The 13,367-nt window shown below is 48.5% G+C and overlaps 1 protein-coding gene and 1 long non-coding RNA gene across 10 annotated transcripts in view; one reads left to right on the forward strand and one right to left on the reverse strand.

Moving 5' to 3' along the window:
* The window catches only part of LOC144682039 (uncharacterized), a 38,006-nt gene that overhangs the window by 20,355 nt on the left and 4,284 nt on the right, over positions 1-13,367 (forward strand). Inside the window, exon 3 of one of the 3 annotated variants that reach the window (XR_013576922.1) lies at positions 9,671-9,864. The exons of 1 other annotated variant lie outside the window; for it this stretch is intronic. This is a non-coding gene — a long non-coding RNA (uncharacterized LOC144682039). The remainder of the gene's footprint in view (positions 1-9,670; positions 9,865-13,367) is intronic. One more of the 3 variants, XR_013576920.1, reaches the window with a different exon arrangement.
* nod2 (nucleotide-binding oligomerization domain containing 2) overlaps positions 1-13,367 on the reverse strand; it is a 66,787-nt gene that overhangs the window by 6,384 nt on the left and 47,036 nt on the right. For 5 of the 7 annotated variants that reach the window (XM_078544295.1, XM_078544291.1, XM_078544294.1 and 2 more), the window contains 2 exons: positions 13,232-13,315; positions 13,035-13,118 (listed from right to left, as the gene is read on the reverse strand). The exons of 1 other annotated variant lie outside the window; for it this stretch is intronic. In XM_078544295.1, coding sequence (XP_078400421.1) covers positions 13,035-13,118; positions 13,232-13,315 — 168 coding nt within the window. Of the gene's footprint in view, positions 1-13,034; positions 13,119-13,231; positions 13,316-13,367 lie in introns of those variants that run through there. One more of the 7 variants, XR_013576917.1, reaches the window with a different exon arrangement.

Genomic DNA, 13,367 nt, shown 5'->3' on the forward strand with positions numbered 1-13,367 from the left:
CATTCGAGCCAATGACCAAAGCTTGATCAATAGGATTTAAGGAGTGTCTTAAAAGGAGGAAAGTGAGGTGGAAAGGTTTAGGGAGGAAAATCCAGAGCATAAGGTTTGAAGTGTTTTCCAGAGCTTAAGGCAGCGGAAGGCCCACCTGCCAATGGTGGAGCAATTAAAATAGGTGATGCTCAAACGGCCAACAGTGGAAGAGCTTAGATATTTTGGAAAGTTGCAGGAGATTATAGAGATAGGGAGGGGAAAGACCAAGAAGGGATTTGAAAACAAGGATGAGAATTGTGAAATTGAGGTTTTGCTCATTGGGAGCCACTGTCGGTCAGCAAGCACCACGTTGATGGCTTACCAGGACTTGTTATAAGTTATGACGCAAGCAGTATGGTTTTGGATGGCCTCAAATATCCAGAGGGTATAATGTGAGAAGCTAGCCAGGAGTGTGCTGGAATAGTTAAGTCCAGAGGTAACAAAGGCATGGATGAGGGTTTCAACAGAGGAGGAGCTGAGGGGGCTTGGAGTCAATAGTGTTACTGAGGTGAAAATAGGCACTTATAGCAATGGCATGGTTACAGGTTAGAAGTTCATTTCGGGGTCAAATCTGACACCAAGGGCTGAATTTTATGGCTGGCGGAGATGGGGGGAGGTGGTGGGGGCAGAGCAGGAGCGGACCCGATTGCCACTCGCGATCAGGTCCCCGCCACCATTTTACATGGGAGGGCGAATTAAGGCCCACCAAGTGTACTTCACGATTCCCGTGCATAGCGGGAATGGGTGAGCGGCGGTGGGCGCGCTCAGCCCGCAGGGTCCATTGGTGAACCGGTGGCCTGTATAAAGGAAGGCCTGGCAGCCTTGGAAAGGCTGCTCACAATGGCTGGGTGAAGGGCTCTGCAGAGGGGCAATGTAAGTGACGCAAGTCCAGAGGGTAGGCCATTGGGCCAGGCCAAGCCGTAGGGTGTAGGGTGGGGGGGTGGGGGGGGGTAGTGTGCCCCTCATTTATCCGATAACTGCCTTGCTGCCCTCCTCGAGGAGGTGGCAGCACAGCGGGAGGTGCTGGTCCCCCATCTGGAGGTGGTGAGCTTCCACGACGTGGTGCAGCGCACCTGGATCCAGTGTCGCAAGCGCTTCAATGACTTGTTGCGCTCTGGAAGAGTGAGGACAATGTTGGCATTGGTCACTTAACCCAGCAATTCGGCTTACCCCCCTGCTGCCCCCACCCCCAAGTCTGAGCGTAGTGACTGCATTGAATCATTGACGGCATGTGTCCTTCGCTGGGTGGGCCAGCAGATATTGCCCATGTCGAGGTCAGCCTGAGGGGGTGGTGAAGAGATCGGTCTCAGTGTACCACATGCGCCCACAGCATGTGGTACACTGAGACCCACTTGACTGTTTTGGGGGCAACCTGGAGGAGCTGCACCTAGGCGCTGTGCTTGAATTGCAGGACATGTCCAAGTCAGGGTGATGCCATGCTGGGAGGGGAGCTTCAAGGTGGCGTGGCAACGAACCATCTGCTGCCCCCTGCGCTCCACGTGCTTGCGCCTCCTTGTTATGGAAGGATATACCGTATGGTGCCTAATGTGATGTAGGCAGCATGTGGCCAAGGTGTGGGGGTGGGGGGAGGGCGGTGAGGAACAGGCCTAGCATCTCTGTGTGAGTGTTCAGCAGCAGCGAGGTGAGGTGGCACTGGAGCCCTGATATGTCCTACTCTGGTTGGAGTGGGCTGTGCGCGAAGAGGGTCCATGTACAATTTGCACAAATCAACGCTCTTCTCTCATTTTCAGGAGAAGAATGCTCATAACGCGGCAGAACATGTGAGGACTGGCGGCGGCCAGGCGCAGTTAGCCATTCTCAGCCGGTTTGGGTAGGAGGCACTGGATTTGGAGAGGCGCCATGCACCCAGGTCCACTGGTGTCGGTGAGGCTGGGGTGCCACGGCCACGTATGTATGCCCAGCATACATACATTGTTCTCCCAACAGCCATGGCAATGCTGAATGTTAAGTGATTTAATTTTGCAACATGGCTTGACCATTGCTTGTGTCCATGTTAACTGATCCAATGTCCTTGTTCTTCCTTTCAGAATTAGCAGAGCAGGGCTGGGAGGAGGAGCAGCAGAGAACCCCTCTCACACCTGAGGGCCCTGAAGTCTCACCAGCGTCACACCATCTCTGCCAGGCAGGCATCAGCGCAGATACTAGCACCTCAGTGGGAGTTAGAACATCGGCTAGTGTCCCGGGGCACAGCAGTGAGGGCACTTCACAGTCACTGGAGGAGTTGGCAGAGAGAGAGTGCCCATGGCGCCAGCAGTCAGAGGACTGCAGGGGACCAGGCACATGCTCAGTTGCTGCCTGATGATGTGCCTCTGGGGTCGGCCGCGACACAGCAGGGGCAGGAAATGCGGCCGGGTGTGCGGGAGCATCGGGGGGAAATACATGAGGCTATGCTTAGCTTGGTTTCTGTGGTGGAGTCATCGACACGGACGATTGCCAAAGCAATGAGCCACATGTCTGAGCGCCATATGTCCTCCATGGGGAGAGTGGCGACTCTCGTGGAGAGGCGCCTCCAGGAGACCCATCAGGGCTTCCTGGGGATGCGCTCTGACCAGCAAGCCCTCACATCGGCATTAACCTCAGCTGGTCAGTGCCAGTGTGGGAGATGGTCTGGGCACCATGTTTCCCAGCTCAGTGCCCATCCATTCACAGTGAGCAGGGAGGTCTGAAGTGACCTCATGTCGGCGCAGCAGCTGCCTGTCCTCTGCGGGCACCTCTCAGGGCGCTCCGGATGAGGGCGGCAGCTCCTCCGCCCCTCTCCCAGTGACCGTAGCAACCGGTGAGGCTGCGACGACTGGGGAGATGCCAGCTGTGGAACTGGCAGCTCCCTCCCAGCACAGGCTCCACGGGCCAGAAGACAAACGCCAAGGTCATCGAGGCCAACAGGACAGCAGAGTCAGCAGGCTGTCTCAGATGCCACTCCCAGCAATGGGTCAGCACCATGTCATAGTACCCTGAAACGTAAACATAAGGCACCTTAGGCACACCACGGGTTTATCACTGGTGCTTTTGTGTTGGCCCAAGATGAGGTCTTTATGATTTGCTTTGAATTGGAACACCATTGTCATTTTTTTTGCTTAAGTTTCTTTGCTTGAGAGATTAAATTCAGGCAAGTGACCATGGCTGAGGGTGTCCCTATTCTTCTGCATGTGTATGGTTTCCAAAAATGTTATGAGTGATTGGTGGGACATTCAGCTTTATTAGCAAGGCCCTTAGTTACTGTCCCTAACCTGGCAGATTTTGCACTTAGGTATCGAGTATGGAGCCTACAGCCCAGGCTTGTCCTCGAGGGTCATTTGTGCTGTGCCAGCTGAAGGTTCATTGGAATAAAGCCTCCCGGGTGTTCCTGCCTCTCTGCAGTATGCCCAGGTCAGCGTCTACCCCCTCAGCATTTTCCTGTGCATGCTCATCCTCGGACTCACTGCTGGACTCATCGTGTGCAGCCGCAGCAACTGTGTTCCCCCCTTTCTAGCACAAGATTGTGGAGAGTGCAGCATGCAAACACTATCACCGTCACACGATCTGGGGGGTACTGGAGTCCGCCCCCTGAGCGGTCCAGGCTTCGGAAGCGCATCTTGAGAAGACCGATGTTTCTCTCACCACAGCCCTTTGAGGCGTGGCTCCTATTGTACCGCTGCTCAGCTTCTGTACTTGGATGGCAGAGAGGCGTCATGAGCCAACTTCTGAGGGGATAGCCCTTGTCACCCAGCAGCCATCCATCGAGCCGGGCTAGAGCACTGAAGGGCCCCGGCAGCTGGGAGTGTCGGAGGGCGTAGGCGTCATGGGAGCTGCCTGGGTACCTTGCACAGACTTGTAGAATCAGCATCCTGTGATCACACACTATCTGCACATTCATGGAGTGGAAGCCCTTCCTGTTGGCGAAGGCACCGGGCTCATCTGCTGGCGCCTTGATGGCCACATGTGTGCAGTCTATAGCACCCTGGATGCGGGGGAAACCAGCAATGGCCGCGAAGCCTCTGGCTCGCTGTGCCTGACTTGCCTCGTCCCAACCGAAGCGGATGAAGGTCAATAAACACCTAAACAGAACATCTGTAACCTGCTTGACACAAGTGTGGACAGCTGATTGGGAGACACTGCCAAGGAAGGAGCCAGAGGCATAGAAGTTGAGGGCAGCTGTGACTTTCAAAGCCACTGGCATGGGGTGTCTCAGGCCCAATCATTTGACAGATATAGTTGACTGTATCCCTTGAGAGATGGAGCCCCCCTCGCCACTGCACCTCAGACATATTGAGGTAGCTGCTTCGCTGCCTGTATACCCTTGCAGCAGGCTAGTGGCATCTCCTGTGGCCCCTTCTGCCTTGATCTACCTCTTGTCCCTGCGCCCTTTGTGCCTGTACCTATCCTCAAAAAGGTGGCTCCCCTGGAGGCTGAATGTGCACTCCTGGTCTCCTCCCCCTTCTAGCCCTCCCTTCCTCCTCAGAGGAGGTACCTCCAGTGGAGAGTTCAGCTCCCATTCCCAGGCTAAGGGAAGGCTTCCTGAAACCTGCAGGTCCAAAAAAGATTCCTCACTGCAGAGTGCTGACCTGAAGGTTAAGAGTCCAGACAAAGTAGCTGGTATGCATTTTGAAGTATTGCACATCACACAGGCAAGTTTCAATAAATTTGAAACATCAATATTTGACAGTGCACACTCGCGACCCCACTGAGCCTCCTTATCCTGCCCATGGATGAGGTTTATACAAATGTATCCTAGCTGCCTGCCCGTTGTGCCCATGCAACGACCCGAAGATTGCATGGGCTCTGAAAAATCGTGGTCAATTGGAGCATCAAGGGCCTTAAGTGGCCCGTTAATTAATGGCGGGCGCACGATGCTCTCCTCTGCGCACCCGCCCAACTAAATATTGCTATGGCGCGCAGTGACATCGGGACACTCGCCAAAGGGAAAATTCTGCCCCAAGGTTCCAAAAAATCTGTTTTACTCTCATACAGTTGCCAGGGAGAGTGATGGAGTCCGGGACTAGGGAATGAAATATATGGTAGAGTTTACTAATAAATATCCTCTTCTTTTTATGGCGCCCAGTTTCTCAGTATGATCAAGGACCAAGTCCTATTGATTCCATGGCCATTGAAACCACTATGACATTTAGTTAGATGTTCCTGGCACAAGCCCATGGGCCAAATTGCCTCCTGTGCTGTATGATTCAACTGAATTTTAATGTGGAAAAACACATGGGTATGGGGTTATATGTGGACATGAGGGAGTTTAAAGTCAGGGAATTGACAGTGTCGGGAAGCCATCTCCAACCCTACAATTTTCCTCATTTAACAGCAGCAAGTTAAGACTGCATGCGAGCAACCCTCTTGGGTCGGGAGAATTTCTTAGAATTGTACGCTCTGGCGCCAGCCAGAGAACAGGCTACACTAGACCTGGGCCAGAATTTTACCTTTGACGTGCGGGCGCGTGCCCGACATGCCGGAACGTAAAATGACGCGCGATGCCGGGCGTGCGTCTTGCCGTCAACGCGCACCATGGCAATATTTTGTTCGGTGGGCGTGCACCGGAGTCATCTGTGTGCCTGCTGATAATTGAAAGGCCTATTAAGCCATTAAGAAGTTAATTAAGTTGAAGTCTACGCTGCCCGTCCAACCTAATGGTTGGCGGGCAGGCGAAAAGGCCAAGCGGCCTTTACATTTTTTAGGAAACCTCATCCACGAGCAGGATGAGGTTTCCTAAAGCTATTACAAATTAAATAAAAACTCTCTTTTGAAATTAAAAACATGTCCCATCTCAAGTGACAGCCACCTGAGGGGACATATTTCATTGATTTTTTATTGTATTTATTAATTTTTTTCAAAAAGCGCTTCAATCTTCCTGAGGCAGCTCTGTGCCTCAGGGAGATTGAAGTGCTCTTTTACACGCATGTGCGAGCTGCACGCCAGGCCCACTCTCCCTCCTCCCCCTGCCCGCACAGGTAGCTCTGTGCTACCGCTCGGGATCCACGCAGGGCGGGCCTTAATTGGCCTGCCTGCGTAAAATTGTGGTGCGGAGCCGACCATGGGCAGTGCCTGCTCCCGCCGAGCCTGCCCGATGAGGAAAAATTCAGGCTCTGGTATTGTGCAATGAGATAGGATTAATTAATGACCTTATTGTGAAAGCACCCCTAGGTAGCAGCGATCAATATATAATTGAATTTTACATTCTATTTGAGGGATAGAAGAATGGGTCTAAGATTGGTAGAATAAACTTAAATAAGGGAACTCCTGAGGGCACGAAAGCAGAGCTAGCTAAAGTGAATTGGCAAATTAGGTTAAAGGATAGGTCAATAGAGAGCAGTGGCAGACATTTAAGGGGATGTTTCAGAATACACGGAATAGATACATTCCGAAGAGAAAAATTCCAAAGGGAGGACCCACCGTCTGCGGTTAACTGAAAAAGCTAACGATAGTATCAAACTTAAAGAAAAAGCATATAATTGTGCAAAGGTGGATGGCAGGCCAGAAGATTGGACAAAATATAAACAAACAGCAAAGAATGACTAAAAGATTAATATGGAGGGAAAAATTAGGGTATACGAGAAAGCTAGCTAGAAATTTAGGCCAGAAATTTTCCCTCATCAGGCGGGCTCGATGGGAGCAGTCAGGAAGCCAGCTGCCGCCAGCGATCGGCTCCGCTCCGCGATTTCACGCAGGTGGGCCAATTAAGACCCGCTGTGCGTGGATCGTGAGCGGCAGCGCTGAGCGCTAACTGTGTGGGTGCGGGGGGGGGTGGGGGAGGAGGGAGAGCGGGCCTGGCACGTAGGTCGCACATACGCGGGAAAGAGCGCTTCAATCTCCCTGAGGCACAGAGCTGCCCCAGGTAGGTTGAAGCGTTTTTTAAAAATTATTAAAGACATTAAAAATTTTAAAAACATCACATGAGCTGGGACATGTTTTTAATTCAAAAATAAAGTTTTCAGTTAATGTTTATTTGTGTTAGGAAACCACATCCCGCTCGTGGATGAGGTTTCCTAAAAAATGTAAAGGCCGCCTGGCCTTTTTGCCTGCCCGCCAACCGTAAGGTTGGACGGGCAGTGTTAATTTGATTTTAATTAGCTCATTAGTGGCCTTAATAAGCCTTTCAATTATTGCAGGCGCGCAGCCAACTCCAGCGTGCACCCACCAAACAAAACACTGCACGAGTGCGCGATGGCGTTGGGATACACGCCCGATGTCATCACGCGTCATATTACACTCGGGCATGTCGGGCACGCGCCCACATGCCGAATGTAAAATTCTGCCCATAAAGACAGAAAGTAAGAGTTTCTGTAGATATTTTAAAAAAGGAGAGTTAGCAAAGTGAGCCTTGGTCCTATAGAAAGTGAGTCTGGGGAATTAATAATGGAAAGTAAATAGACAGCAGATGAATTGAACAGGTGTTTTGTATCTGCCTTCACTCTACAGGATATAAGTAACATCCCAGAAATAGCTGGAAATGGAAGGGAAGGAAGAACTTAAGAAAATTACAATCACCAGGGAAGTGGTACTGAGCAAATTGTTGGAGCTGGGGGCTGACAAGTCCCAGGGTCCTGATGGGCTTCATCCTAGGGTCTTAAAAGAAGTGGCTGGTGAGATTATTGATGTGTTTATTTTAATTTTCCAAAATGCCCTAGATTTGGGGAAGGTTCCATTAGATTGGAAAATAGCAAATGTAACTTCTTTATTCAAAAAGGGAGGGAGACGGAAAGCAGGAGACTACAGGCCAGTTAGCTTAACATCTGTCATAGAGAAGATGCTAGATGCTATTATTAAAGATGTGATAGCAGAGCACTTAGAAAAATTCAAGGTAATCAGGCAGAGTCAATATGGTTTTGTGAAAGGAAAATGGAGTTAAATGGAGTTCTTTGAAGAAGTAACATGTGCTGTGGATAAAGGGGAACTGATGGATGTACTGTACTTAGATTTTTAGAAGGCATATGATAAGGTGCCACATTAGAAAATGAAAGCACATGGTGTAGGGGGTAACATATTGGCATGGATAGAAGATTGGCTAGCTAACAGGAAACAAAGAGTTGGCATAAATGGATCCTCTTTTGGTTGGCAAGATGTAATAGCTGGTGTGCCACGGGGATCAGTGCTGATCCCTCAGCTTTTTACAATTTATATAAATGACTTGGATGAAGGGAGCTAAATTTGCTAAATTTGCTTTTGACTCAAAGATAGGTAGGAAAGTAAGTTGTGTAGAGAATGTAAGGGGCCTACAAAGGGATACAGATAGGTTAGGTGAGTGGGCAAAGATCTGGCAAATGGAGCATTATGTAGAAAAATGTGAGATTGTCCATTTTGGCAGGAAGAATCTAAAAGAAGCATATTATCTAAATGATGAGAGATTGCAGAGCTCTGAGATGCAGAGTGATCCTAGTGTATGAATCACAAAAGGTTAGTATGCAGGTACAGGAAAGCTAATAGAATGTTATCATTTATTGCAAGGGGAATTGGATGCAAAAGCAGGGAGGTTATGCTTCAATTATACAGAGAATTGGTGAGACCACAACTGGAGTACTGTGTACAGTACTGGTCTCCTTATTTAGGGAAGGATGTAAATGCGTTGGAAGCAGTTCAGAGAAGGTTTACTCGACTAGTACCTGGAATGGGTGGGTTGTCTTATGAGGAAAGTTTTGACAGGCTAGGCTTGTATCTACTGGAGTTTAGAAGAGTAAGAGGTGACTTGATTGAAACAAAGAAGATCCTGAGGGGTCTTGACAGGGTGGATGTGGAAAGAACGTTTTCTCTTGTGGGAGAATCTAGAATTAAGGGGTCACTGTTTAAAAATAAAGGGTCGCCCATTTAAGACAGAGATGAGGAGAAATTATTTCTCTCAAAGGGTCATGATTCTTTGGAACTCTTCCTCAAAAGGTGGTGAAAGCAGAGTCTTTGAATACTTTTAGGGCAGAGGTAGATAGATTCTTGATAAGCAAGGGGGGGATATTGGGTATAGGTGGGAATGTGGGGTTGAGGTTACAATCAGATTAGCCATGATGTTATTGAATGGCGGAGCAGGCTCAAGGGGCCAAGTGGCCTACTCCTGCTCCTAATTTGTATGTTCCTATGTTTCCCAGGCTTCCAGGAACTCACCAGGCAAAGCATGGTAAGAACACAGTGGCAATTGAGATGGCTGAAAAATGACAAAGGAATATGCCAATAAGTACTGACACCTCTTAGCTGCTTTTTGCCTGCATATATGAAAGGTTTTTTTTCCATAGTACTTGGGCTGAGAGGTTAATTTACAAACTTTAGAGGTTATTTTGACAACTTTGGAGGTGTCATCTATGTTTTGGAGGTTTGTACATCCAATCTGCATTTTGGAGCTCTGATCTAGTAACTCTTTCGAGTACATGCACAGTTCTTGACTTTTTTTTTTTCCGGGAGTGGGACATGAACCCACAACCTTCTGACTCAAAAGGCGAGGGTGCTATGAACTGAGCCACAGCTGACACCTTTTTTTTTTTTTTTGCTCTGATCTAGTAGATGGACATGGGTGCTGCTTATACTGTGTTTTTTTAAGAAATGTGAGAGAGGGAAACCAGGTAATTATTGGGCAGTTAGTCGAACATCTGTTGTCAACAAACTGCTAGAATTCACAATTAAGGATAGTGTGACTGAACAATAGGCTGCATTTTACCAGGTGGCGGACTGCTCGCTCCCGCGGAAGGAAAGTCGGCCAGCAGCATACGCACCAGAAAGAAGCCCCGCCCTGCAGCCATAACACGCTGGGGACAGGCTAAACAAGGTGAAAATAGGCATCTGATAAGCCAGCTGCTCTAGTAGTGCCAACAGTACCAGAGCTCAGGAAGGTGCACGAATGACAGCCACAGAAAAGTAAGACCTGGGCTTTTAGGGTGGGGAGGGATCTAAGAGCCCAGGGACGGGGGGTCGAGCTTTGGAGGGCAGGTGGTGTGGAAGGAAGACGGGGGGTGGGTAACATCCTGGGGGGAGATGCCAGTTGCCAATGCACACAGGCAAGGCAGCACCCACCCACCCCCCACCCGACTAAGGTGCCCTCTCTTCCTTTCCGCCATTTTTCATCTAGGCCACAAAGAGCAGCTTGCCCACTCTCGCTCACCTGCCCATATCAACCGTATTATAATGTGAGTAGCATATTATCCTGGTCAGTAGGCTTGCTAATTGACTTTTTTTAATCACTTATTTAAAAACGGTGGGCAAGCTGCCGATTTCAGTGTCTGGAAGGGAGGGGGGAGTGGGGAGGGAGAGAAGAGACCACTGAGTGAGAGTAATGGAATGTGTTGAATAAATGGATGGAGAACATTTCTTGAGGGTGACTGTGAGGGAAGGACATGGCATTGCATAAAGATGAGAGTGTCAGTGGTGGATGAGAATGTGAGGAAGTGCACAGACAGAGACGAATAGGTGCACCTGCAAGGTAAGTTGCCATGAGGAGTGAGATGCTGGAGGAGGTTCGAGAAGGCAGATTGAGAGGTTGTGGTGATACACACATCACGATGTCTGTGAATGTGCCACTTTTCCTGCCCTGCTTAGATTATTAGCTGCTTTTGACACTAAATCCACAAGGGTGGAACCAACGCCTGCTGCTTCCCTCCTCTGCTACCTCCAGTTATAATTCTTTGTTTCATCTGCAAGCAACCTCTTCCTGTCAATAGGAAACAGTATTTCCCCTTAGGATCCTTACAGCCCCAGCAGCACATCCAGGGAGGCGTCTCTAAAACAAGGCACAGCCTTTGAATGCCTGGACTCCATCCTCCCATTTCCTTCACTTGCACTCGCGACTCCAAATCCATGGAATTGCATATTTGAAATGTTCCTTCAAATACGGGATTTGAAAATGCCTCAAGTGGGTTGTTAAGCTAATTGGGCGGCAAACCTGAAAATGATGTGGGCCAGAATCTTCTGTTCGGCGAGCGGGGATGGGCCCCGCTCACCGGCGCATAAAATGATGCGCGGTGATGTCGGGCGTGCGTTCCAATGTCACCGCGCGTCATACAGATCCTCAGTTCGGCTGGCGCGCAGTGGAATTGGCTACGCGCCCACCAAACTGTCAAAGGCCTATTAAGGCCATTTAAATTCCAATTAACATAATTAACTGAGCTGCTTAAGGTTGGCGGGCAGGCGAAGAGCCCAGGTGGCCTTTGCATTTATCATGGAGCCTCATCAACGGGTGGGATGAGGTTTCATGAAGGGTCTATAAATTAAATACATTTTTAAATTAAAATTCATTAACATGTCCCAGCTCATTTAACACTGTCACATGAGGGGACATGTCTTAAAAACTTTTTTTTTAATTAAAATTTTTAAAAATCAAACTAATCTTCCCGAGGCAATTCTGTGCCTCAGGGAGATTTCTGTGCTCCTTCGCGCGTCTGCGCAAAAAAGTGCAGGCCCCGACTCAGCCTACTCCCCCTGCTCGCACAGGAAATGCTCAGCGCTTCCAGGTGCGCGTCACACTTGGTGGGTCTTAATTGGCCCTCCCATGCAAAATGGCGCCCAGATGATTGGATGGGCTGCACGCCCACCTGCGCCCGCTCCCGCCTAACCACCCCACCCCGGCAGGGAGAAAATTCTCCCCGTGGTAATGCAGTGGCTGGGTTGTAAAGATGCACTGCTCTTAGCTCCAGGTTTCCCACTCACCCTGGGACCGCTCCCTCCATCCCCATTCCTACTCCCTGCTTCTGGCATGTTGCAAACTTTAAATCCAGCCCTTTGATTCTCTGAACTGATGAGGTTTCCTAAAAAATGTAAAGGCCACTTGGCCTCTTTGCCTGCCCACCAACCATAAGGTTGGACAGGCAGCATAAAATTGAATTTAATTAGCTTGTTAATGGCCTTCATAGGCCTTTTAATTATTGGCAAGCGCGCAGCCGACTCCGATGCGCGCCTGCCGAACGAAATATCGCGCATCATTTTACACCTGGGTGTGTCAGGCGTGCGCCCGTATGCCGAGCATAAAATTTTGCCCCTGATGTTTTCATTCTAAATGGGGTTGGGTAACACTGATTATGCAGCTCCTTAATTCACTGTGCACTTTTCATTTATTCATTCATGGGATGTGAACATCGCTGGTAAGGCCAGCATTTATTGTCCATCCTTAATTGCCCTGGAGAATTGCTCTAATTTGTGTGGTACAGGTTCTCCCACAGTGCTTTTAGGTAGGGAGTTCCAGGGTCGTGATCCAGTGATGCTGAAGAAACAGCGATATATTTCCAAATGTTCAAGTGTATAAAGTTGAAATATTTTTGGATTATGCAAACTATTGCTCTCAGCATCTTAATTAGATTTCTTTACAGAAGCTCCAAGTCAACTTTGGCAGCCAAGTGTAGAATGTGTGAGATACATGGGGATTAATGAGCCACAAATCAATGAGGATGGGAAGAATGATGTCAGATTGCATATTCAGATCCTGAGCACCTAGGTATCAGTTACCTAGTAGTCAACACTTAGCTTGCCACCTAGTTGCCGAGATATTCAGGTATTAAGTGGCAGCTATTAATACTGTAAACAACACTTGGTTTTTAAACAATTTGAACTGCTCAGTTTGTAAACAAAGGCAACTCATTAGCACTTGATTTTCTGAAGCATTTTAAACATTTAGTGCAACTGCAATCTCCCAGGACAGTCCTACCATAGAATCTACATTCTCACACTGCAGAATTTAGTTGGGATCGCCATAGGCATCGGCCTTGATGTGTTGCAGAATTCCACAGGTTCTGCTTAGAGTATATTACTGTACACTGCAGTACTGATGCCAGTGCCCCAAGAAATGGAAGACTTCTTTCCCACACCATCCCTTCAGCCATGTGTTCACCTTCTGATATAATCTGCTTATTGGGTTGGGTAATAATCCCGTAAAAAAAGTATATTTAAAAACATGTTTGTGAAACCATAAATATTAGTAAGCATAATAAAAATTAACAAATTCAACTGACAGCCGGATTCATGATTTGCCCCAACCTCAAAACAAGCTGGCTCCAAATGCTTCGGTCACTTTCCCATGCTAATGTCGTGAAGACACTTACCACAGCTCCTCAAGGATGGTGTTCTTTTTCAGCATTAAAGCCAAAGCCTTGGCACCTTGACTGCCAACATCGTTACCTACAAGACTAATGATCAGAAAAGAATCCTTTGAAATACATACCTCAAGGCAACAGGTTTTTAAAAGTGAAGTTTGAATCAACAAATTTTGTTCGAGGCATTATTACACCAGCATCCTTACCTTAGCCATAACATGCTTGTGTTATTCTCAAGAGCTGCTGCTAAAGCACAAGCTCCAGCACCTCCAATTTTGTTTCCCCAAAGTCTGGATAAACATTGAAGTAGACACTTTATGAATCCCAATATTACAGAAATAT

The sequence above is a fragment of the Cetorhinus maximus genome, chromosome 6 (genome assembly GCF_964194155.1).
Source record: "Cetorhinus maximus chromosome 6, sCetMax3.hap1.1, whole genome shotgun sequence".
NCBI classification, from domain to species: Eukaryota; Metazoa; Chordata; class Chondrichthyes; order Lamniformes; family Cetorhinidae; genus Cetorhinus; species Cetorhinus maximus.